This window comes from Urocitellus parryii, chromosome 4, assembly GCF_045843805.1.
Source record: "Urocitellus parryii isolate mUroPar1 chromosome 4, mUroPar1.hap1, whole genome shotgun sequence".
NCBI lineage: Eukaryota > Metazoa > Chordata > Mammalia > Rodentia > Sciuridae > Urocitellus > Urocitellus parryii.
Genome location: NC_135534.1, coordinates 113,155,842 through 113,180,550, shown reverse-complemented (window position 1 = coordinate 113,180,550; position 24,709 = coordinate 113,155,842). Strand labels below are relative to the sequence as shown.

Below are 24,709 nucleotides of genomic sequence, written 5' to 3'. Positions count from 1 at the left end.
TTTAATTATATATAGATTTTAAGTTTAGAATAAATAACCACCAATTCTAAATTGACATTCTCCACCTACTGACTGAAAATGTTATCAGCTTTAAAACAGAAGACATAGTATGTGTATAATCGAAATAGCTAATGTGGATATTTATAAAGCAATGTCATTCCATCTAGTCCCAATTAATCTTCATACCCACTTGGCAACTGTAAGTAACAAAATCCTCACCAAGTAGGCTTCAGCACTGAGGATGTGTTTTAGCCCAGATAAGAGGTCTGGAGGTAGGTAACTAACATCAAGTTGTTTACTTCAGAAGTTTGTTGGTTTCTGTCTTTCCACTTGCCATCCTCTGGTTGTCCCTGTAACCCTGTGTCTAGCATCACTCTGCTTGCCACACTTCTGGCCTTCACACCTAGGTATTGTGATGTCTGATAACGCCTGTTTTTAAGACCAAGAAAATTTCCCCCCAAAGTCCAATAACCCCACAGGCCTTATTGGCCAGATCTCAATCAGATGCCACCCCCAAGCCAAATCATCAAGATTATTTGCTGGATTTGCCCCAGAAATAGGTGGGATTTGGGTGGACACCTAAACACACTCCAGGCTCTGCTAACATAGAAGGAGAAGGCTATTTACTGGACCGGGCAGCCATTAATACCTGCAACAGGTGTTTCTCTTATCCCTATTTAAAAATGAGGATATGAGAAAATAAATTAAAAAACAAAATGAGGAAGTGGTTTAAAAGATTGAATTACAAAGTCAATGCTTATTTCCATCTTTTAAGTTCTAAATCAAGTGTCTTTCTGCTGCAAAAGTCTCATATTAAATTCACAAACAATACACACACACAGACCTTACTTTGAATTTCATTTGGTTAGTATATATTTGAGTGCCTATTTGAATCCAGATACTGAAGTATTCATGAGCCTTTACTTGCCTCTAGAGTGCTGTAATACTCAATAAAGTGAAATAAAAATGAAATATATCATCTCTTTCACCAACACATTTAAGAATCTTGCCAAGCAAAGCAGAACAACACTGGGTTGTGGGTGTAACTCAGTGACAGCGTACTTGCCTAGCATGCATGAGGCCCTGGGTTCAATCCCCAGCACCACAAAAAAAGGAAGGAAGGAAGGAAGGAACTGAGATAATGTTATAGAAGTGTGTTTAAATTTATGTAGCTCATTATCTGACTTTGCTAGCAAACAAAGGATTATACCTGTAGACTTTCAGATAGTGAAAAAACCTCTTTGAAATGTGAACTGTTCATATTGAATGACTTTCTAAAATGGATCACACAATTCCTAGCCTTTTTAGATAGAAGATAGGACATATGATTTACCCTTTTAAAAAACATGGGTCCTGGGTCTCGTTGTGAACAATGATTGTTTTATCTTAAGGAATTCAAAAATGTTCCAGGATGGTGGAGCTATTACAGGACAGCCCTTTCCCTTCTCATTACAGAGCAGAGACTGCCATGATTTTTTTCCTTTAGTTTTTTATTTTAACCCCATGTTTGTAACCCCACATTTCTCATGTCAGGCTCTTAGCCTTCTGTTCTTATTGCTATTGGTGTGTCTGTCACACTCATCCCCAGCACAAGTCAATAATCTTCAGCCTTTGGTTTTAGAAAAAGGTTGGAAACCAGATGATCAAGCTTATTAGAAATGCAAATAAATTAAAAATAAATTTGATGGCTTCCTTATGAAAAATCATATCTTTAATGTGTTATAAGAAATATCTGTTTTTGCCTTAGAAACTTCGTTTTCTCTAGGGTTGGCAGGGACCTTGGGATTTTACAATCTCACATACCACCTGAAGTATAAATTGCTTCTGGATTCTCTGCTAAATTTTCATTCAACTTCCAAAAAAGGAGAGCTCCTTCCTTCAAGAAATGGGCTCTTCTTTCCTTATTTATTCCCAGCTCTGTTCTATGTGGCTGATATTGCTAGAAAGTAGAACCCTAGTTTAATTTTGTTTATTGAGTAGCTTTTCCAAAGCCTACTTAGGACTTCGGGCAAGTCATAGAAGCTAACAGGAAATACAGTATAACTAATAATAATAGCAAAATTGCTCACACCATGTGCGAGGCTTGAAGTGTTTTCTATGGATTAACACATTTACTCTTTTTTTTCACTTTATTTTTTATTAATTTTTTTATTTATATATGACAGCAGAATGCACTATTATAATTCTTTTTTTTAAAGAGAGAGGAGGGGGGAGAGAGAGAGAATATTTTTTAATATTTATTTTTCAGTTTTCGGTAGACACAACATCTTTATTTTATTTTATGTGGTGCTGAGGATCGAACCCAGCGCCCCGTGCATGCCAGGCGAGCGCGTTACCTCTGGAGCCACATCCCCAGCCCTATAATTCTTATTACACATACAGAGCACAATTTTTCATATCTCTGGTTGTATACAAAGTATATTCACACCAATTCATGTGTTTATACATGTACTTGGGATAATGATGTCCATCACATTCCACCATCATTTCTAACCTCATGCCCCTTCCCTTCCCCTCCCACCCCTTTGCCCTATTTAGAGTTCGTCTATCCCTCCCACGCTCCCCCTTCCTATTCCACTATGAATAAGCCTCCTTATATCAGAGAAAACATTTGATTTTTGGGGGATTGGCTAACTTCACTTTAGCATTATGTTCTCCAACTCCATCCATTTACCTGCAAATGCCATGATTTTATTCTCTTTTATTGCCGAGTAAAATTCCATTGTGTATATATGCCACATTTTTTTAATCCATTCATCTATTGAAGGGCATCTAGGTTGGCTCCACAGTTTAGCTCTTGTGAATTGTGCTGCTATAAACATTCATGTGGCTGTGTCCCTGTAGTATGCTTTTTGTGCTGCTACAACAAAATACCACAGACTGGGTAATTTGCATATAATAGTTGACCGGGCTTAAGGTAGTGAAGGCTGGCAAGTCCAGGCGCTCCGCACCAGTATTGGCCAAGGCTTCTGTGCTGTGTCATAACATGGGCGGGGGGCAAGTGGGCAAGACAGAAGGAGGGTCCAAGCTTCAGATAAATGCACTCTCAAGATGTCCAACCCACTCCCGTAATGATGGCATTAATCCATGAATGAGGGCTGAGCCCTCCTGACCTTTAAAGACCTTACCTCCTTTTTTTTGTACCAGAGATTTGATTGAACCCAGGGACACTCAACCACTGAGCCACATACCCAGACCTTTATATTTTTTCTTTCTTTTTTTTTTCCAAACATTTTCTCAGTTGTTGACAGACCTTTACTTTCCTCATTTTTATGTGGCGCTGAGACTCAACTCTTAGCTGTCAGCCAAAATAAGTGGAGCATCAAATGTGCCTCACACATGTTGGGCAAGCATGCTTCCACTCAGCCCCAGCCCCAGCCCCTTGTATTTTTTATTTTGAGACAGGGTTTCACTAAGTTGCTGAGACTGGCTTTGAACTTGGAATACTCCTGCCTCGGCCTCCTGAGCCACTGGGATTACAGGTGTGCCCTACCACGCCTGGCAAGGCCCTACCTCTTAATACTCCACAGTGGCAACTAAATTTCAACATGGGTTTTGGAGGCGACATTCAGACCATAGTACTCATTGCTACAACCTTATGATAGAGCTTTTACCATTGTTTTTCCCAGTGGCAGAAACTGGGATCATAGAGGTACATGTCCTTCAGCTAGTGACAGATGGTGGAGCCAAGATGTGAACCTCAGTTGTGTGGTTTCAGAGCCAGGCTGTCAAACCCTATGCTCCACTGCTTTTCTGTCATTTAGAGCATTAAGAGCACATGATTTGGAAATGGAGAGATCAGGTTTAGTCCCACCTGTTGTTAGCTTTTGTTATCACTGTTACCCAGAATACTAATGAGTTAGGTAAAAATACTACATTTGTGTGGGCCCCAAAATCTTTGTTTTGAGGATGTTTAATATTATGTGTCAAGTTTTTGGAATTAGATTTAGTAGTTCTAATAGTTCCAAGTCATATTTTCTAATATTGTTAGTTATTTTTAAACACATGATAAAAGTATAAAATATATAATTCTGAGTCTTATTCAGCACAAAGTATATCAAATAGAAAGGAGTTTGTGTTCCATCTTTAAGCTGAAGTACTTTTATTTCAACTCTTTGGAAGTCTTGTACAAGTATAATTAAACAGATAATCATATAGCAATTTGGGTTAGACCAAGTGTGTATTTTTCTGCTCTTATGGTTTCTCTAAAATTTGAGCCTAGAAACTTTGGCACATAGATTTTTAAGCTCTGGAGCCCTCTTTGTGATTCATTGTTGGTCAGATCATCTCCATAAGGAGAGTAAACAGACTGGCTTGCTTTCCTAACCAGACCTCCTCAGAGAGTAAACCATTTCATAGACTCTGTATTTGCTCTGACATCATGTTTTCTTTCATATTTCAACTAGTGAGACGTGTCCCTGGAGCTTCTGAGTATCCTGTCAAAGACCTGAGTACTCCTCCAAATTCTTCAGGAAGTGGAGGAAATGCTGGGCCTGCAACCAGCCCTGCCAGAAGCAGTGATATGTTATACCTCATTGTTGGCTGTGTGCTTGGTGTCATGGTCCTCATTCTTATGGTTTTCATTGCGATGTGCCTGTGGAAGAGTCGCCAACAGAATGCCATACAGAGTAAGTCATTTATAAGTATTTCCTTCTGTTTTTTCTAAAGATGGGTAGAAAAAATATTATCAGAGTAAATATTGATTCCTACCACTTTTGTCTGTTGGTGTGGTATGAAACCTGTTTAGAGCCTCTTCGTTTGGAAGAGGTAACTTATCTTAGCTGTCAGCCAAAATAAGTGGAGCATCAAATTAAATTGCCCAGTAGAAATAAACATCAAGGACCAAACTAAGCAGGTCTCTAAGTAAATAGCTGACTTGGTACTGGGAAACTCTGGCTTTGTTGGACCACCAAAGAGAATGAGTACTGTAGGCTTGTGCTCTGGAATTTGTGTTGGAAGACCTTCATGGTGGTGTGGATCAGGTCAGTAGGATAGAAATGGCCTGATGGGGAAAGCAATGTAGTAGAGACTTTTCTAAATTACCGTCACTGAATGATGCTTACCAGGGGACATAACATGGTCCTGTCTGTGCCTGATATACCCAAATTGTCTGGCATCCTCCCCCCAGGAGTGTGTCTGGTAATAACTGTGCTTGCAGATTGAGCAGTGGTACTATTCTCATTAATAACCTACTTTCCTATCTACCAGAAAAAACAGGATAATCAACCAAGAGGAAATCTTCAGACTTTGATGGGAGGAAGATTTTTGTTTTCCCCTTTGGCTTTAGAATAAGGAATGAAAGAAAAGTCAAAAGGCAATAACAGTGGTAGGCACTTCTATTGGCCCTTACCCAGGTTGCTCATATAGCCACCTTTTAGTTACTAGCTCAAGAAAAAGAAAAGATCTCTTTTAATTGAATGGTGCCTTCCCAGAGGTAGGCAGGGGGAGAGGTGGCAGTGTCAGCATGAAAGGATTGTGATCATTTAGTCTTTTTTCTAAATGACTTTAATGCCATTACATTTAATTGTGTATATGTTCAATCATTAAGAGAAAAGTAATTAACTTGGTTTTCTGAACAAGATTAATCTGATTAAACTCGTTTTCCTTTGTGACCTTATACTAAAAATGAAAGATTATCATGACAGTTATTCAGTCATCTCATTCCACCAGAAGATACTCATTGACTGTCTTCTATGTGCCGAGAGCTATGCTGGAGAGTAGTGGAGTTATAAATAACATAAACATGGTCTTTGCCCTCTCAAAGGTCATGGGCTAGTGGAGAAGATGTTCAGTAGGCGTACTGACAATACACACCTGTGCAAGAAAGCACAGGAAGAGGAGTGCCAGTCTCCACATCTCTAATACCTTTGATGAATTTGTCAAAACCTTGACAGCAAACACTGTACAGTTCAGATACTTTACTGTCTAAGGAATATTTACCTTTTCTAAACTTACTGATAGGCATGCCTCTATAAATAAGAATTTTTAAAATACTGTTAATCTAAGGAAGTCAAATAGCCTTCTGCCTTTGGTACCCCACAACTTCCAAATGACTTACAATGACCCAGAAGTTATATGAACAGTTGGTGAATGCATACACACCACCACCCTTTTACTTCAAAGTGCTGTTTATTGCTACTTGAAATGTCCTACCTAAAATTAGTCTTTGCTAAGGTAGTTGTTGCTGTTTTACACAATCATTTTCAGCTCTTTGAAGTATCTGAGAATTTAAGCACTTTTGCTTAGTGTTGCCAATACTTTGATAGTTTCAGCTCATTCTCTTGTGAGTGGTTTCTCTCTGGTTAATTTCTCTTCCCATTAACAGAGTCATGATTAACTCAAAGCTCCTAGCTACTTCCACACTGTAAAGAAAAATAACAGTAGTAACTTTAAATAGGCTTTATAGGAACATTTTTAGAATGTTTTACTTTATAGTCATTTTGTAGTTTCTTAGGGGTTTCACTAATAAAACTTCCTAAGCAATATTGTTCTTTTTAGTATCTGATTCTTTTTTTGTTGTTGTTCTTTTTTGACAGAATACGACCCACCAGGATATCTCTACCAAGGGTCAGATATTAATGGGCAGATGGTGGAATTTACCACTGTCTCTGGAACAAACCGAATAAATGGAAATGTCCATGGTGGCTTCCTGAGCAATGGCAGCCTCAGCAATGGCTGCTCTCACCTCCACCATAAGGTTCCTAACGGAGTCAATGGAATTATGAATGGGAGCCTAAATGGGGGAATTTACTCTGGGCACACGAACTCTCTAACCAGGACACGGATGGAGTTTGAACATCCTCGTCATCTACTGAATGTAAGAGACTTAATTATAAATAATAGCCTCTCTGTGTCTCAGGATATCAAAGTACAAGAATGGGTGCTTGGCTTTTTTTGATTTAAGGAACCTCATAGGGTCACATGAATGGAAATAGTATATTTCACTAGCAGGCCTTTGATCCAGAGTAATCTTTGTCAGTTTTCTACCATCAGGTGATATATTTGTCAGTTGGTTTCTATTTTTAAATTGTTTAATTCTCCAAGTTCAATACCAGTAAGGAACAGATGGGAAGTTGTTCTTGAGATGAAACGGAAATACCACTGGGCATAGACCAAACCAGATACTTTATATTTGATTTATTTAAAGCAGCCTGAAAACTCAAATACTGAGAGCTCTGGCAGATGGGAAACTTCAGCAAGTTGGGAATGAGATGGTTGTGGAGGAGATAGTAGCAAACTAGAGTAGACACTGAATTAAAGAAGCAACTTCAGTTGAGCGCCTGTTGTCACATAGGGCAGAGGACCCAGTTTGTTAGTTTTTCTGTTTCTTTAAAACATCTATAAATCTAGTTGAAATGATGAGATGTGTATATGTTGGAAACTAATTCCGATTTTTCTTCTTTTTTCTTTGTGGTGCTAGGGATCGAACTCAGGGCCTTGAGCATGCTAGGCAAACACTCTACCACTGAGCTACACCCCTAGCCCTAGATTTTGTAAAGCATTGTGCAGACCATGCAAAACACGTCTCCAGGCCACAAGATTGTGACTTCTGACCTATCATGAGTTTCTTTTGTTTCACTTAGTGTGTTTTGTTGTTCTGACGTGTAAGCTTTGGAATTTTAGAATATTAGTATCCTTTAGTCACAAAGAAGTTTAAAATTTCCTTATTTCAGAGATTGCCTGACATAGCTTAATTTTTGAAATAGGAATAGAATAAGTAGCATATTTTAGATTTATGCCTGTAAAGGGGATTCTCTGTACTAGAGAAATATTCTTTATTTCTTTGTCTAGATAGGCATCCACATTATTTTAATCAAACAGATAACTTATTTAGTTGATCAAATTAAGTGTTCATTTCATTTTTTTCATTGTTCTGATTAAAAATAAGTTTGCCATAATCCATGATGGACTATAATTTGAACAAATTTAAGAGTTTTTTGTTTTTAATGAATTTATAAGATATTACCTTTGCAGAACAAATCTATAATATATATGTGTCTTAAAGCTAGAAACCTGTGGCTTTTATGTTACCCCGCTTTTGCATGTTGTAGAAAAAAATATCCTATTTACTTTAGTGCATCTCATTACTAAAGAGAATATGATTTCATTATTTTCTGGGGAAAGACATGGCTTATATTCAGACTAGCTAAACTTTTTTTGTCACCATTCCTAGTCTAAACTACTAATATTGTCCAAGAAATCTGGAGGAGAGAGCATTACAGTTTGAATAACACATGCTGTTTCTATGAAAAGGAAAAATAAGGCTGATATTTGTTTTAGTGTTTGAACAGGGGGCTTTGGGTTTTCTGAACAATGACTTGCTATTTAAATAATAGCTGCCCCATTGGGTTACAATTTTAGAAGTTATCAACTATAATTTTAACCCATTAGTTGTCTTATTCTTCTGGGCAGGAAGAAATAAGGACTTTTTTTTAAATGCCAGGGATCATAAAAATCATTGAATTAACTTTACCATGTTTAGTGATTTGGATAAATGTATTATCCTGAAGGTTATAAACTTCATTTTCTGAACCTTTTGAGTTTGCCCTCAGACTGAAGATAGTGCAGGAATATTCTTTTCCTCAGTATTTTCTTAGTAATTCCTGTTGCTTGTTGGATCAGGATTGCTGAAAGAAATTTTCAGTCTTTTGGTTTGCTTAGATTCTGGCTGTTGTTATGAGATGAATGGAAATGGAAAGTATTCTAGGAAAAACAATTGCCTGAACTTTTCTTAACCTTGAAGGCCTGTGTTGGGTTTGGGTGCAGTGTGACAGCCTCTCCCACCCTTATCAATTTCAGTTCTGCTGTTTTTCATCAGAAAGTAGAATTCTGACTTTGACTCTAAGAGGCCAGTTTGAGTTTTCAAACTTCACGTTTGCCATTGTGCATGTCAAGTGAACATTGTACAATGAGGTATGTGTTAATCTGGGCATTTTTCTTAATTGCTGGGCAGTTTCCGCCAAAAGCAACATCAAAATATTAATACTCCCCTCCAGGTCATTGCTGGCTGAGAATCTACTCCATCTGGAAAAAATATGACATGTTTTAAAACATATAGTCAAGTGAATAGGCCTAATCGAAATAATTACAGGAAAATGAAGATGGGTTGTCTTGTGACATCATTCAAACACACTTCGCACCCTGTTTCTTCAACTGGCATCTCATATAATTTTTCCATGACTGCTAGAAAAGGAAAAATGAATAAGAGGTTATGATGTGTAGTGTATTTTGGGCCCATTAGATTTGAGACACTAAAAGGAAGTGACTAACTTTCTCCCTTCACTTATTTGCCTTTTTCCAGTACAGAAATATATGGAAAAACACAGCAGTTACGTTTTTGGAGTCCAGTTTAATATTGTGCAGATCTCATTTGAGAATAATAAATAACAAGCATAACATCATTTAGCAAGTACATTAAAAATATCATGTATCCATTTATGATTGACATGGCTTTTGTGTTTGTGAGTATTTGGCTACTAGTCTGTGGCACCTTCAGCATTTTCTTCTTTTCTTTTTCCTTGAACTTCCTTCCTGACAAGGGTGGTGGAATGTACACAGCAGTCCCCCAGGTTGACCCTCTGGAGTGCATTAACTGTCGGAATTGTCGAAACAACAATAGGTATGTTAATATGTATTTGCACAAATTGTTGTAAGTAAGGGATATGTGTTCTTTCTTTATTTTTTTCCTTCAGCAAAGGAAATTCTTGAAATTTAACATAAGGTAGAAAACTCAGAATTTGCCATCTCAAGTTTAAGGCTGCTGTTAAGTTTTTGCCCTGTTTTATAATTTTTAATCTTTCTGTGCCTCAGTTTCTCTAGACATATATTAATAATATTAAAGCCTTTGTTTCTAGTGGTAATATTATTAAAATGTTTGATGTTTTTGAAAAATTTTAATTGGAGTCATTCTCTGCCTTTAGTGTTTATTGTTTCTTGTTACTTTCCACTCTGTAGTATGGGATGTTATGAGGGTAAATGAGAGCATGAGTGTAATAGAGGGAAAAAACACCTTGTATATATAGTAATTTTTTCCATAGTAATATTACTAAAAAATTTCCTACTGAATGATTCAACATTTTTTAAAATCCTCAAATCCTTATATAATTAAATAGCAAAATCTTGTTTTGTTTTTTTTTTCATTTAAAAAGTGATGTATATTCATAATATTTCAAACAAGATAAAATTGCACAGAGTAAAATGTGTATTTAAATTTTGATAAGTAGACTATCAGAAAGAGTTCATGCTACTTCTCCATATGTTAATTCCAAAGGAACATCAAAGTTCTTGTATTAACATTACATTAGAAATTTTAATCCTTATGTTTACATAATGATGGTTTGGGTTGTATGGCCTCTAAAGTCCTTCTTGCTTTTAAAATTCTGCATTTAAAAAAATTGTACTTAGTACATAAAATAACAAATATGATTTGGAGTTTGGATATTCCATTATCTAAAAAATATTTGATATGCATTTTTTTTTACATGTATGAAAAAGTCAAGTTCTCACTGGAAAGTGTTGAAACTAGAACTTGAATGATCTGGTCGACCGTAGAATTAGAAGTACATTGTTTTAGCCTGTGTTTTGAGAGTCACAGAACAAAAGCAGTAAATCTTGGGGACTTTTTGTTATCATTTATTTAACTCATCTTAGGGTTTCTCTATTAGTAAGAGCCATCTGCCTATTTTATATACCAAGAGTTACATGTTACATATTTAAATTCTTTATTCTCCTCATTTTGAAAATGTTCATACACTGAAGCTGTATTATTCTGAGCTTATCAGAGTCTTTACCACAATTTGTTAGGAAAACATGCTAACAAACTGGCGAAGCTGGTTTATACACCAGATGGTAAGTAGTCAAATGGATTCATCATAACAAATGGTTTTGTGAAAATATATACTGTGTTGTCCTTTGTGGTTCTTGTGGCCATCATCAGATCTTGACTCTCCCTACACATTAGAATAGCTAACAGGAGGACCTTTGGTCTAAGAATGAGTGGACTGGGTTTTACTCTTACTTAAACTTGTGATCTTGGGGAAAGTTATGTCTCTGGGGCTGTTTTCTTTTCAAGAAAACAAAAGCTTGTCCTGAGTAATAAAAGATTGTCCCCAATATAATCCAATTGTAGACTTTGGTAAAACCATATCTTGATGATGAGGTATCATATCATATGATGAGGTATCATCTTAGCACCAAAAACACTCCATTTCCCATTTCCTTAAAAGGATTTAAGTGACCTCTGCCATCTTGAATTCATGATCATTTGTATGTGGAGAGAGAGAGTGAGTGTGTGTGTGTGTGTGTGTGTGTGTGTAGAATCTGAAAGTTTTATTATGCATGGGTATTTCCTTTAAGACAATGAGGAATTGTATTTCTAGTAATTTTCAAGTTAATGACTTCCTGCATTTCATGTTTGTGAATTTTACTACTGTCTGGGAACTTATGTAAATTCTCTTCAGCTTGGAAAAAACAGCTTCTGTTTCTCTGTGGTTTAAATATTCTTCTTGCACAAGCACCTGTAGTTGAAGGCAAGTCTTTATTTGTCTGTGTTGCCTCCAAGGCTAGCCAAATGTCTTCCCTGGCTCCCAGGAGCTACTATATGATTTTGACACTTAATAATTGGACAGTAGATAAATATCAATAAGAAACTAACTTTAGGGGCTGGGATGTGGCTCAGTGGCAAAGCGTCTATCTTGCATTTGCAAAGCCCTGGGTTCGACCCCCACTTCCAAAAAGGAAAAGAAAAGAAACTAACTTTAACTGTGGAAATTGAAATCATTACATTTCATGCTTCTAACTTTTACAACTTTGAAGTTGAAAACAGGTATCACCTTTCAAGATCCAACAAAATGGCAAAATTTGTAATAAATTTTGAAGGTAGAGAAGTGTATGATATATGATTTGCTCTTAAAATGTGCAAAATTGTACTTAATATATCTTTTTTAGAATATCAATGTTATTCACTAATAAGTTTGCATTTTATAATGCAGACTGAAATAGTGTGTACGTAAGAAGAGGCATTATTTCAGTAAGAATACATGGCACTGTAGAATTTTTGGCTACTTAGTCAGAAAATACTGAGCACTATTCAAGCACTGGACTAGGTTCTGAACTGTTTCTATGTAGAAGGAATTTGCAAAGAAGCCATGGAAGTGGGAAGGATACTGCTCACCTAAGAATAAATAGGTTACATGCTGTACATTAGAACCTCTTGAAGCACTGCTAAATATACAAATTGCTAGGCTCTACTTCTAGAGTTTCTGGTTTAGCAAACCTTAAGTAGGGCCTGAGAATTTGTATTTTTAATGAGTTTCCAAGGAATACTGATGCTGGTGGTCCTGGCACCATGCTTTGAGAGCCACTAGAATAGTGTTACTGGCTGATGAAATGCAAGTAGAAAGTAAGTGGCAGGATATAAACAGGAAAATTGGACTGAGTTTATATCACAGGTGATCCTGAATGTCAGGGTTTTGTAGTCTAAACATTTATTGAGTGCCTATCATGAACTTGGTACTACCTTTGGAGACCCACAGTCTGATAGTAGTGATTCTCAGGCAGAGCTAGGAATATAGTGAATAGTAGAGTTTGAAAAAAAAATGGTTGAATTTTATATTTATGGAATAGAAAAAATTATTTTTTTATAAATTAAAAAGTACAAAAGGGTATGAGACTTTCACATTAACTGAAAGGAGATATGGGATAAATGTTGAGAAACACTGAGCTAGTAGCGTCCTAATTCATGTGAAACTTTCTGAGAAAAGGTATGATCTGTTGAGAGTGTTTAGGCCTGATGTTTGGTGATAGGGCACAGGTTGGAGGGATGGGATCAATTAGCTGTCACTTTAAGGAAGACCTGGCCTCCATACAAGAAATGGGGACGACAGGATGAGTGATATGGCGCAGTTGTAATCTTTAAGACTTGGCCATTGTCTGACTTTGTATAAGAGAGATTCTACAAAAAAACCCAAAGATCCAAATACATAGTTTTCAAATGTGAATGACTTGATTAGTTATTGCCTGGGTGGTAGTCCTAAAAATAAAAAAACAAATAAAGTGAGAAAACATTGACTTTATCATCTTAACCGTAGGAGAGATGTGAAAAGTTGAGAATCAGAAAGAGGAGAAGATGCCTGGTTACAGTCTGTGGAGATTTTCTTTGATTTGGGGGCTCTTGTGGCATTTTATAAATGACTGCTTTCCTCACTGTTTCCTGAACTTGAATCCCTTTCAGGTTTTAAGAGTAATATAATATGTAGCAGTGTGTACTAGCTCACTATGAACACAGCTAGAAAGAGGCATACTCAGTACAGCTTTGCAGGGAGCCAGTCCCCTACACCAAAGACTTAATGGAGAAATCTTTTGTATTTTTCTGGGCACTTCAAGAGTTAAACAGATTTGAATCAAGAAAATAAAAAAGTTTTCTACCTTTCTCCTCTCCTCAATTCAAAAGGCAGTAACACAGTTCTGGATATGTAATCAAATGTGGTTGTCAGTTGCTTGGCTAGTTGAATGGGAAGGAATTAACATTAAATCAGGCCTATTTGCCATCAGTCTTGATAATTTGTAAGAGAGAGTAGAGAGGACACTGATGAAATTTACAGATGAACCAACTGAGAGGTCCCATCAGGAAAGAACGAGAAATTAACTTTAAGCATCCTAGAGAGACTGGAAATGGGCAGGAAGTAGCCAAGCAAATATCAGCCTGGAAAAATGTGTATAATTCATCTGGGGGGAAAAAAACAGTGCAAGCTACATGGCTGCTAGTCAAATAAAGAAAACAATTGGGAAAAATGCTTTAGAAAACACAGATATTACAAATGGTCTCCAAGAGTTTGCATAATGATGATCTTTAAAGGTCTGTGTATGTTTCTTGGATTTTGGAGCACTCTTTCACTCATATATGTCAGATATACTCAGGTGAAATTAGGATGTAGAGAACATTTAATCACAGTAGGATTTCTTTCAGGCCAAGGGTTTCATCTGCCTAGTTGGTTTGTTATTGTCTAGTGTACCTAAACTCTTTTTTCTAGCAATTAATTTTGTTATAACTTGGGCGCTTTCCTATTTCCAACCACTCAGCTACTCAGAGCTAGCTCTAAGGCCAAAGGAGGAAGATACACAAAGCCCAAGATTGAGCTTCCCTTCATCTGTAATAATCTATCTACTTCTTCAGGGGAAAAAAATCATAGCTCTGTTCTAGTTTTTAAAGGGCCTTCCTTTTGAGGAGGTTATATCTCTCCCCAATCTATATCCATTTCTAATATAGAGACTAAGGTCCTGTTGTCTTGGGGTAGACAACAGATCTTTCAAGATCTTTCACTTGTTAGCTGTGTATGTGTGTGTGTCAACTTGCCATGTTCAGTAATATACTTAGTTGTTTTTGTCACCCAGCATTTATTGTGGTTGTCGCTGATAAATTAATCCCCAAAAGGAAAGTCCCACTCTAGCTGGAGTCATTGCAGCATCCAGTGGAGTGACAATGAGAATGGAGGGCAGCCATGTCCCTGGAGAAATGTCATCTGGGTTCTGTTGCGTAGAAACTGATTTCTCCCAAGAATAAAGGCTAGGTTGGCAAAATGACAAAGACCCCATGGCAAGAGGAAACATCTGCGGTGAGTTGAACATCAACCCACTACCAAGATGGAACTGTTTCAGAAGTCTGCAGAGGACATGCATGAAAATAAGTGTCATACATCCAAGAGATTAATGGACAGTTAGTCCTTGTCCTCCAGGGATAATCACAAGAAACATTTAATGCAAAACTTATTATTCATCCAAACAGGGTAACTCTGTACATAATCATTCATAGCACACTAAACTATGTATTCAGATAAGGAATACTTCCCTAGAAAATACTTCAGAGATGCTGTATAGTTCTACAGAAATATCTAAAATGTTTAGTCAACTACTAAAGCACCTTATTCTTCTGAGCACAGTTCTATACTACTATTCCAATCTTTATTTCCTAGGCTGTGTTGTTCAAATTGTCAGCTAAGGAATATTTTACTTATTTATTTTTGTGATGCTACAGTAGATCCATTTTCCTATCTTCCAGATTGGAGGATCAAACCATTTCTGTTTGTTAAGAAGTATCTTAGTAAACTGAAAGGCCCCAGAACACCTGAGTTCTTACAGAACAACACAGATTTTTCTATGTGACAAGATGCACATAATTCCATTTATTCAATATTGTTAAGGTTAACATTAAGAAAAATAGTTTGATGGAGCTACAAGCAATTCAGTGAAAACCTCACTCCACTTTTGGAAAGACCATTTGAGAAGCAAAGATAGTAAAATCGCACTTTATATATTGTATAAGCTGTAAAGTATGCATTGTAAGAATATCTCATTGAAGGTTACACATTTGCAGACATGTGTCCAGTTCTTTTTTCACTACCTATAGATTTGGGTCTCTTTCATTTACGTATATACAGATGTTATTTTGGGCATCATCTGATTGCTTTAGGAAATTTCATAAAAGCATTATCAGCAGAAGAACTGTGTCACATGCTATACCTACTTATATTTAGAATATAGATTATATCCCTAATTTATAGACTACGTTTTATTTTTTATTTCTCTCTCTCTTTTTAATATTTATTTTTTGGTTGTAACTGGACACAATATATTTATTTTATCTACTTACTTTTATGTGATGCTGAGGATCGAACCCAGGGCTAGGCGAGTGCTCTACTGCTGAGCCACAGTCCCAGCCCCATAGACTGCATTTTAGATGCTTATATCAACCTGTAACCGTCAGGTTAAAGCCATTTTTACGTTGACACACAGGCATCTGGAACTGAACTAAAAGTAAGGGGATGGAATTATTTATATTTGGTTAGCTAAGTGGTTAATTGCTGTTGATTATGAGTTAAGATTCAATGTACTAGAAAATTTTAAATCATCGTGGTTTGTCATGCTGAAATTTGTGGTTATGACCACTTTACAAATTTAACTCAGGTTAGATATTACTATCCACTGCACTTTAGTAATTAAGAGTCATACTTAAGAACAAAAGTAAACCTGCTATTATGTACTGTTTCATTTATCTGAAAAGTGATGATAAAGAATAAGTAATAGAAATTGTACTTTTCTCTTGTTATGTATCTATAATTTCAGTCAGACATGGTGGTTCATGCCTGTAGTCCCAATAGCATAGAAGGCTGAGGCAGAAGGATCACAAGTTGGAGGCTAGCCTGAGCAATTTAGCAAGGCCCTACGCAACTTAATGAGACCCTATCTAAAAAAATAAAAAAGGGCTGGGCATGTGGCTCAATTATTAAGTGTCCCTGGGTTCAATCTCCAGTACCCAAACAAAACAAAAATTTCATAATTTCTAAATGTATATTTAATATGCTCATTTATTCTTGGCACATAAACCTGTAGCAGTCCACTGATACCTTGTAGTTAGCCCTTGCTGTTCCATTTTTGCCCACCCCTCCGTCCTGCCACATTAATATAACTTCACTGTCCTTTATTCTGACAAATTTTCTATATAATCATATTGTTAGAATACACATAGACTTCATTCAAAAATCTCATCCTACAACTTTGCCTTAAATTAAAGAGCAGGAAAAAGGAAACTAAAAGGAAAAGAAGAAGGATGTAAAGCATCTCATTGTCTGGTAAGTCCTCAGGTTTTTTTTTTTTTTTTTTTTTTTTTTACAAACATTATGAAATTCACTTGTGTTAACCCATGTAAATAAATTATTAATTTATAACATTTTGTTTGTAGGAACTGCCCTGGTTTTTCAGATTCTGGCAAGTATTTCTTTTTTCCCCTCAGCTCACTTTTACTTCTTTTAAATGAAAGCTTTTCTTTCTGATCTGATACTTCTTTGTCTTTTAAATATAGGTTTTAGCACCTTTGCATTACCTTCAGATTCTTGCAGAGAAATGAAACATCAAGCTCACTTAATGTGTCTGACTTCATCTGATTGGAGGAGTACATTAAGTTTCTGGCTTCGCTCTTTCTCACTGTCCCAAGAATCTCATGATGCTGAAGACAGTCATTGCTTGTCATCCAGGGGACTGACGTTTTAAGTCAGATGTCTTCAAAGCTAACAGATATTAGAAAAAAACACACAAGCAACAGAGCTAACATTGAACAATGACAGAGATAACTAATATTGTGATACAAAAAGCAAATGGGGTGAGTATATCAATTTAATCCCACATTAATTTGCATGTCTCATCTTACTGTTGGGTCTGGGTGTCATAAAATACTTTCATTAATTAGTTTAATTGTTGCTCTCTAATAATTTATGCACTGGCTTGAGAGAAAGGCTACAAAAAAGTCTGATGTTCCAGTGTTCCAGTGTTTATTATTTACTTACTTAACTTTACATCTTACATTTTTGAGGTCCTACTGTCTGTCCTTTACTATGTGCTTGGTGCTAGATACTATGACTTTAGAGTTTAATGTACATTAGTACTTTTACCAGGTCTCAGACAAGGCAATCTTTTATGTTTGTCATATGTTTTTATTCTAAAAATACATAAAACCCTCTAAGACATTACAGTTATTATTTTTTTACAGTTAATATTCATTCAGAATTTCTATACTTCCTTTTTGTTATGACCTATTCCTTTCAATATTTTCTTTCCTCTGTTGCTACTCATTTTTCTTCAACTTGAAAAAATTCCTATAGTATTTCTTTCAGTACAGGTTTTGTATTTCTTCTAGTGTAGGTTAGAACCAGCTTTTGGGGTCTAAACTTGTCTTCATCTTCCTTGTAAAGAGGAAAGGAGAGAATTACACACATACACATACACACACACACACACACAATTGTTTATTGAATCCTAGATTGGCAGCTTCTTAGCTTCTTAGCATCCATGTTATTCTTGACATCTGAATGTTTTATTCTTAACTGAATGACAAATGTCCCCATAGGAAAAGTTGGTCTGAAGCTCAGGTTTACATTTACCTTCCCTCTAGAATGGCAGCCACTCAACTGCTTTGGTAGCTCTCTGATGTCTTGCACAGATTTAAAATAAAAATTTTTAAATATTTTAGTTGTTTTTAGCAGGATAGTTTCTCTGATATAAACTACTCAGTTATAACCACAAGTGAGGAATTTAATTTTTAAGAATTATTTCTAAAAAATCATAGTATCCACATGGATTGCCCTAGCCAGAGATATTTTTGTTTTTTGAAGTCTGAATCTCCCTTACTCTCTAATTTCATAATTTCTATCTAAGGTAAATTTCTCAATTATGAGACAGTAGAGTCTGATACAGTCTAGAAGAATGTACACATCTCTGTCTAGAAGAATGTACACATCTCTGGCTAGACATGTGGCACTTGCCCTGTTCTCATCAGTCACACGTCTATACCCATGTCAAAGTCAAGTGTTCCCAGTGTCTTTTATACTTCCTTATATAATACAGCATTATGTTGTAACCATTTGTTTGCTTGTTCATCTCTGCTGAACTGGAATTGGACCTCTGCTGTATTTATCTTTATGATTTCAGTGCCTACCATAGTGCTTGACATCTCTGGAAGGTATCCAGCAAGCACTGTTTGAATAAAGTGTTTTCCTAGATAAGGTTATTTATATATCAACCATAATACTCATTAAATTCTCATTAGTAGTAATTTGAATCCAGAAAGATTTTCTTTCCCCCCTTGACCTAAACCCATATTTTATCCTACTTAAAGTCTGTGGATTCCATGCATTGAATCCATGGGGAGTTTCTGTGTTCCTAAAGTACTGAGAGAGAAGGACTAACAACAAAGTATAGGAAGAAAAGACACTGAAAACATGAACACTTTAAAGATCACAGTTGAATACAGTCTTCAGGAGAATAAATAAGGCATGCCATCCTCTTCCAGAGTCATGCTTTTCTAGCCCAGTGCTCCAATTCTGACTTCAGTGAACTTCCTTCTATGCCATTGTTCCCTTAACTCTTCATTAGCTTAAGACATGCATGGAAAGACTTAGTTAAAACAAGCATATACTTTTTTCTATATTATTAAAAGTTAAATTATTTTATCATGTACTCAAATTATTCTCTACAAATGAACCTGACATACTTTGTCTTCATTCCAGATGATTGGTATCAGAATTCCATTAACTGTATTGTGAGTATATTTATTTATTTGAAATTAAAATTGCTATTATCTTGAATTAAGAATTTGGTTTACTGACAGATATCTTATTCTTTTTCAGGCTTATATCATTCTTAACATTTGGTGTTTCCAGTAATTTGAGCCAACAGAGTGCTAGCCCACTCATGCATGGGCTTCCTTTTACTGATTTTCCTATGCATCAAAAACATACTATTTTATATTTAAAAGGTGGAAATAAAGAATTCTTATCTTTATTATCTAACATTACCTAGCTCCCACATACAGTTTTATGTTTCCTAATGTGTAAGGCCCAGTGCAAAGTCATCTTAAATATTTCTTATTCTCTATTTTAGAATTAAAAAATGTATTTGTGAGCCTCCAGTTTCCAGTTATAGTGAAATAGCTTGAACATCAACAGACAATAATGATAGATGGATTTTAGTACTTTCAAGTTTTTTGTTAACAATTTGACAATATTAAGAGCATGATCAGAGTAGGCAGAAACTAAACAAGAATCTACCTTTGAGAAATAGTGTGAGATTTATGGGGTTTTGCCTAAAAGCATTCTCTAGTCTTGAGGCAAGTGTTTAAGAAAAAAGGTGTCAGAAGACTGAGTTCAAAAGCAACAGAACAATTAGAAAATTGGAAAATCCAGTTAAAGAGAAAAAATTACTATCCATGTCCAAAAACAGGAAAATGTGATACTTAAGGGGGATAAAAAAGATCAATAGAAACAAACCCTGAGTGGGGCACTATAGCACACCTATAATCCCAGCAACTCAGGAGGCTGAGGCAAGAGGATTACAAGTCCAAGACCAGCCTTAGCAACTAAGTGAGATCCTGTCTCAAAATATAAAATTAAGAAAAGATGAAGGAGTACTGGGGATGTAGCTCAGTGGTTAAGTGCCCTTGAGTTCATCCCCAGTACCAAAAAAAAGAAGAAGAAGCAGGGCTGGGGATGTGGCTCAAGCGGTAGCGCGCTCGCCTGGCATGCGTGCAGCCCGGGTTCGATCCTCAGCACCACATACAAACAAAAATGCTGTGTCCGCCAAAAACTTAAAAAATAAATAAATAAAGAAGCAGCAGCAGATCCCTAAGATGATCCAAATGTCACAGTTAGCCAACAATGATTTTAAGCAGCAATTATAATTATGTTCCAAGACTTAAAGGAAAATATACACAGTAGATGAACGTAAGGGGAATTTCAGCTGAGAAAGAGACTGAAAAAAGAATCCAAGTGGAATTCCAGAGCCGAAGAGTATAATAACTGAAGTGGAAAATTTACTTGATGATCTTACCAGAATATTGGAGACAACAGAAGAGTCAGCAAATTAGAAGATAAATCGATAGAAAATATCCAGTTTGCAAAAACAGAAAGAAAAAAAATCAAGGCACACATCTTAGTTGAAGGCAGGAAATAAAAGTGAGTGGAACTAAAGTGAAATGTTCTAGCAGTTATTTCTGTAATGAAAAAGAAATGAAAAATAAAGAACTCTTGAATTTTGAATGGCTAATTATTTTTGTGTTTCCTCTGAGAATGAAGAGAATGCGTGTTTTCAAAACGTTGTGTTGTTGTTGACGTTCGTAGGCCATTTCTCTCATGTGACCATAACTTTCTTAGCTTTCTCTCCTGTGCTTCCTTTTTTCTTCCTCATTCCTTCCAGTAGCTGATGGCCTTTTCTTTCTGTGTGACTATATTTGGGAACCAGTGAGAATGAAAGAGGAGCTAACTTCTGGTATTGGACTAAAACAAAGGAAGCATGTATGACAAGTCGTCATTTCAGGTTCCGTTCTGAGGTGGTTTGATGTGTTTTCCTGTTGTATTCCACTATAATTGTAATTTCCAAGTTTTTGATATTTAACGCATAGCAAATCAGTTCTTTTTAGACATCAACTTTTCTTAAGAATCTGAATTCAAAATGCCAAATGATACTTTGAAAGAAGCCTATTGTAATTATTGACCCCTCTAGACACAGTTCTGTTTCTCTTGTTTTAAACTCTACAGGTGTTTCACCAAAACCAACAGCACTTTTAGCAGCAGCACCCTTCCCTTGGTCCCAGTGATAGCACCTTATCCTCAGGATGGTTTGGAAATGAAGCCCCTCAATGCCATGAAGATGCCTGTGTGCCTGGCTTCCACAGTCCCTGACTGTGGCCAGTTACCTGAGGAGAGCATCAAGGACAGGCTGGCACCCCTACCTACCCAGCATATCTGCTGTCAGGACAATATAAATGGCATCAATTCTGAATCTACAGAAGACACAACAGAGTTTAACAGAGGTACAGGGAGCTGGTTTAAACCTTAGGTTTCTAGATGGTCTTTAGTTAGCTGAGAACTCTATCAAGGAGAGTTTTCTCTGGTCACTCACATATTTCTTAAGAGACTAAGCAAGGGTGTTGTGTAGTTCAGGAAAAGATAGGACAGATAAAGGATTCTTTAAAATTCTATATTACTTATATATTTTATCTCAGGTGGTTAATCCCATTACATTCTGAAAAATATATCCAAATAGGCTTGGATTGAGTTTGTATCTGAGCAGAAGCTTTGCAGGAAAAATGCATTTTGTAAACATGGAACTTTTAGAACTTTCAAGGGGTTTATTCTAATCCCCAATGAATTATATAACTGTTTATAAGAGCTCAATTATATTTTAAACTTTTTGTCTGGGGGGTGGGAGGTGGGATACTGGTGATTGAACCCAGCAGCCCTCTACAATGAGCTTCGTCCCCAAACCTTTTTATTTTTTTATTTGGAGCCAGAGTCTTGCTAAGTTGTTGAGGTTGGTCTCAAACTGACAATTCTCCTGCCTTAGCCCCCGACATCTCTGGGATTTCAGGTATACGCCACTGTGCCCAATTATTTTAAACCTTTTAAGTCTTTGTCTTCTCAGCTTCAAACCAAACATAACCAGGTTCTACTTTTGCTCATTATTATTATTTTTTTTTATTACTCGAAGTAATATTTTTAGATTGCTATGTGAAAAATCAGCTTTTATCATTTCATAAAACTCCTAAACCTTTCTCTTTTCAGGAGAGAGCTGTGGCCATTCAGAAACAGAAAACAAAATTTTAAATTGGAAACCTCTGATTTTGCCACCTGTTTCAGAGGATTGTACTGAGAAGACTACATGGTCTCCTCCTGGCATTCCATCAGAGAGCTCATCAGGGGTCCTTCAGCAACCCCAGGAAACCTGAGGATGTGCAAATACATAGCCAGGTTCCCACCTCAAGCCAATAACTGCACAGAACAGGCCTGGGAATGACCTGTGTGAAGGACATTAATTCAAATCACAGAAAATCATTATTTATTTTTTTGTAGTAATGTCATATGAATGTATCTTAAAATGTGTGTCCTTTTATATTATTTATGCCTGAAAAATGCCTTTCCCTATTCCTTCCTTCCCCCTCAGTAGGAAATGGCCTTTTACATAGTTTTCAATCATCTGGAGAGTAGAGGGATCACTCTGTGTTTTCTAAAACCCTCAGTGACACTAAGAACTCCTTAAGCTATGGGTACAGTCTGTTGGCTTTCAGCTAGGAGGGAGTTGCACAGGCCATTTGAAGTTGGCCCCCTTCACATTTTCAGATGGAAAACTGTCATTCAATATTATGTTAACAGACCTGAGAACATTTTGAAATCAACCACACTTGCAACCTAATGTTTATAATAGCAGATCTGGCTGATAAAGTTTTACAAGAGTGCCTTCCATAAACTGCTTATTTACCTTCTGTCTGCCCATGGGCATCAAACAATGTTCAGTCTTCTAAGCACCAACCATAGCCAGTGTTGTGGACATGGGAGAGTGTGAGGTCTAATTGTATTATTGCAGGATGTAGGAGGACACGTATAGCTGGAGAGAAATTAATGCCTTAATATCCCACTGCTTTAAAATTACATTAGTTTATAAAATGATCGTCACATGGCTCTTTTTCAACTATTTCTAAAAGTAGGAACAACAACAACAACAAAAAAGACAACTGTAAAGCAGTGGCTTGAAGAGAAAGATACACATTTTAAAAAGAAAGAAAAGGGAGGGCTACAGTGGCCTCTCGGCAGAAGCTCTTCATCCTGTTTCATAGGTATATATATGCTCATGGTGCCATACTACTTGACAGTAGTCATTTTCTCACTTCCTATATGGATAGCAGTTGGAACACATGAGTGAGTGTGTGTAAGTCGGTTTTTCATCACTGTAACAAAATACCTGAGGTAATTTATGTGTAAAGAAATAAGATTTATTTTGGTTTCTAGTTTTAGAGGCTCCAATCCATGCTATTGGTTTATGCCTGTACCAAGACAGCACATCATGGAGGGGATGTGTGGTGGAGCAAAAACCACTTCCATCACAAACCAGGGAGCAATGGGAGAAAGAAGAAAGGTCTGGGATCTCACAGTTCTATTTAAGGGCACACCCCAAGTGACCTAAAAACCTCACCCCACCTATTAAAGGTTCCACACCTCCCTATGGTGCCACCCTGGGGACCAAGCTTTTAACACTTGGACTCCTGGGGCACACTGAAGATCCAAACTATAGCAGAGTGTCAGAAAAGATTTAATTTTGAGGAAAAAGGTTTGTTTTAGTTTCCTGATTTTTTTTTTTTCAGAATGCATTGTAAACAGGCACCTAAAGCTTTGATAAACAGAGCTTATGCATCACAAGTTGCTGCTGCCTCTGAGTGACAAGGACATTACAACTGCCTTTTGGAAGTCTTCTTTCTCAATGTTAGGAAAAGAAAACAGAAAAAAAAATCAAACACTATAAATGTATTTCAAATCTTGAGTCAGGTTTTCATGAAGTCACTGCTCTTTTTTGGATTGTGCATCCCATTTGGGGGAAGAAACAAAAAGTCATTCTTCTTACATAAGATCAAGCAGTTATAGCATAAGTTTTTCTTTTTTTAAAAAAAAGAACTAGTTTCTCAGAAATTGCAGTGGAATAGAATAATAGAATACTATGTTAATCAACTGTATGTAAATGCATCAGTTTTTCCTTACATATGTTTATATATTTTATAAATAGAACTGTTAGTGAAAATGTTCTGTTTCAGCTGGGTCACTAAGCTAGAGTTACTTCCAGTAGATTATAGGAAATATAGTGCCATAGCTGGATATTAGAACTATAAGAAAAGCAAGTTCTACATTCCAATGTTCATGCCTGTAGTGTACCAGATTAATTCTTTGTGTTGCTTAGATGCAATTAGCTTTGGAGGGGGATAGCTGCAGCCCTTACTTCTCTGACTAGCAAAGGACAAAGTCCTAGTACATAGAACATAAGGAATACCCAGTGTGAATCAACTAAGTTATACAGAAGAAGTTTAAGGAAACTAGGGAGTAGGTGTCCCTGGCAGTCATTTTGATTCCTGAAACAGGTGTATTAGCATAAGCTTTAGGTCAGAAACTGCTTCAAAAGATTGAGTTTGAATATGGGACTTGTCCACGAGGAAGAGAAAATAACTTTACCTTTCGGGCAATCTCATTCTGGACTGCTTTATTTATATGATTAGTAACGCTGTTTTAAGTGTTATTCATTTTATTGTATTTTATTTATAAAAATGCCTTTATATATTGAGATATATAAATATGAATATAAATATAGAGATATATATAGATATATATATAATTGCCTTTATGTT

The 24,709-nt window shown here is 36.4% G+C and overlaps 1 protein-coding gene across 1 annotated transcript in view; it reads left to right on the top strand.

Moving 5' to 3' along the window:
* The window catches only part of Cdon (cell adhesion associated, oncogene regulated), a 93,936-nt gene extending 69,313 nt beyond the window's left edge, over nt 1–24,623 (top strand). The window contains exons 16-20 of the mRNA XM_026404622.2: nt 4,407–4,628; nt 6,537–6,817; nt 9,540–9,619; nt 21,081–21,355; nt 22,107–24,623. Of these exons, the coding sequence (XP_026260407.2) occupies nt 4,407–4,628; nt 6,537–6,817; nt 9,540–9,619; nt 21,081–21,355; nt 22,107–22,270 (1,022 nt within the window). The 3' untranslated portion in view covers nt 22,271–24,623. The remainder of the gene's footprint in view (nt 1–4,406; nt 4,629–6,536; nt 6,818–9,539; nt 9,620–21,080; nt 21,356–22,106) is intronic.
* Nucleotides 24,624–24,709: the final 86 nt, after the last annotated feature.